General features: G+C 43.5%; 1 protein-coding gene across 1 annotated transcript; it reads left to right on the top strand.

Moving 5' to 3' along the window:
• Positions 1-454: 454 nt before the first annotated feature.
• LOC106332716 (putative ammonium transporter 1 member 5) lies at positions 455-2,138 on the top strand. Its single transcript, XM_013771201.1, has one exon. The coding sequence runs from the start codon at positions 548-550 to the stop codon at positions 2,048-2,050; it is 1,503 nt and encodes a 500-aa protein (XP_013626655.1). The 5' UTR covers positions 455-547; the 3' UTR covers positions 2,051-2,138.
• Positions 2,139-2,434: the final 296 nt, after the last annotated feature.

Below are 2,434 nucleotides of genomic sequence, written 5' to 3'. Positions count from 1 at the left end.
AGAACCAATAAAAAAATCTGAATTAGTTAACATATATCGGTTAAATTTGTTTTCTATTTGTAATGGTCTGTTTTACAATATTGAACTGCCAAGTCCCTACGTTGGTTTCACCATTCCAGCAATAAATATATGATTATGGTGTTAAAACGTCAAATATGTTAGTTAATATGTGGTCATATTAATTATACAGTTCGTGTAATTATAAGTGCTATAATATTATTTAGATATACGATGGTTTACACTTGGTGTACAATCATTTTTCCATTTATATATTCCCTTGCATTTTTGTATTCACAAAGTACATGCCAATCACTAAAAACCGTAACCGCATATTGCAAGTAGTTAAAAGATTTGGCAGATTCCGTCTCTAATTCAATAATGTTGTTAAACTACGTCACAACTTTTATAGTAATTAATTAACTACGAATTTAATTGGTTAAGCCGGAATCAAAAGTCAACCCTAAGCATCCTCTTCATTCTTTTAATAGATACAAGAGACAACAATTTTTCTTATTCGAATCTTGCTTTCCTTCTAAGGTCTCTCAACATGTCTGGAGCTATAACATGCTCCGCAGCCGAACTCTCCGCTCTGCTCGGCCCCAACGCCACGGCCGCGGCTAACTACATCTGCGGCCAACTAGGCACCGTCAACAACAAGTTCACCGATGCAGCCTACGCTATAGACAACACCTACCTCCTTTTCTCAGCTTATCTCGTCTTCGCCATGCAGCTCGGCTTCGCTATGCTATGTGCTGGCTCCGTTAGAGCCAAGAATACAATGAACATCATGCTCACCAATGTCCTTGACGCTGCAGCCGGAGGAATCTCTTACTATCTCTTTGGTTACGCCTTTGCTTTTGGCGAGTCCTCCGGTGGATTCATTGGAATACACAACTTTGGTCTTAAAAACTACCCCACTTCTACCTCGGACTACTCCTTCTTCCTATACCAATGGGCGTTTGCAATCGCAGCCGCTGGGATTACAAGCGGATCAATAGCTGAGAGGACCCAGTTTGTGGCGTACTTGATATACTCTTCTTTTTTAACTGGTTTCGTTTACCCGGTCGTGGCGCACTGGTTCTGGTCCCCGGACGGATGGGCTAGTCCCTTCCTTTCAGAAAACCGCTTGTTTGGTACCGGAGCAATTGACTTTGCTGGCTCCGGTGTTGTTCACATGGTTGGTGGTATTGCTGGATTATGGGGTGCCCTTATTGAAGGTCCTAGAATCGGCCGGTTCGAGGAAGGGGGCCGCGCTATTGCTCTGCGCGGCCACTCTGCCTCGCTTGTCGTCTTAGGAACCTTCTTACTGTGGTTCGGTTGGTATGGTTTCAACCCCGGTTCCTTCACCAAGATCCTCATTCCGTACGAGTCTGGTTCCAACTACGGCCAGTGGAGTGGAATTGGCCGGACAGCAGTTACAACCACTCTCTCCGGATGTACTGCGGCTCTAACAACGCTCTTCGGCAAACGCTTCTTATCAGGTCACTGGATGGTATCTGACGTTTGCAACGGGTTACTTGGCGGGTTTGCGGCCATAACCGCAGGCTGCTCTGTGGTAGAGCCATGGGCAGCGATTGTCTGCGGATTCATTGCTTCCATCGTCCTTATCGGATGCAACAAGCTCGCAGAGCTCTTAAAATATGATGATCCGCTTGAGGCTGCACAGCTACACGGAGGGTGCGGTGCGTGGGGGTTGATATTTGTAGGACTTTTTGCAAATGAGAGATATGTAAACGAGGTATATGGAGCCAGCCCGGGAAGGCATTACGGACTGTTTATGGGCGGAGGAGGGAAGCTATTGGGAGCGCAGCTGGTTCAGATAGTTGTGATTGTGGGGTGGGTTAGTGCCACAATGGGAACACTCTTCTTCATCCTCAAAAGGCTCAACTTGCTAAGGATCTCGGCGAATGATGAGATGAGAGGAATGGATATAGCACGTCACGGTGGTTTTGCCTATATATACCATGATAATGATGATGAGTCCATTCAGTTTCCGGGAATGAGCCCTGGATCTCCTTTACCTCGCCGTTCTGATCCTCCAGCTCTTTGACTTTCATGTTTTTTGTAATTTTATTCCCGTTAAGATATTTGGGGGTTTGCATTTGAAATACAAATTGCTTTGTTTGTATCTATTTTGTTTCGAGTGATCTATTATCTATGTATGTGTTTATATGTTTCTTCTTTCGGTTCCATTTTCCGATTTCTATTATTATTTGACTCGTTCAATGCTTTTCTCTTTCTTGAAACTAATTCTGGATGGATAAACACGACCATTGCTACAACAGAAAGAAGTTTGAGTCAAAAAATTTAACTACCCATTTTACCAAAAAAAGTAAAAGATAAACTACCCACGTACGTTGAATACTCTCTCCTCTGCAAGTATACTAATTTATTTTCATGTTTTTCTTCTAACATTTACGGCATGATTAACCCG

The sequence above is a fragment of the Brassica oleracea genome, chromosome C3, assembly GCF_000695525.1.
Source record: "Brassica oleracea var. oleracea cultivar TO1000 chromosome C3, BOL, whole genome shotgun sequence".
Taxonomy (NCBI): Eukaryota; Viridiplantae; Streptophyta; class Magnoliopsida; order Brassicales; family Brassicaceae; genus Brassica; species Brassica oleracea.
The sequence above is the reverse complement of the archived record's forward strand: the minus strand, read 5'-3'. Positions and strand labels throughout refer to the sequence as shown.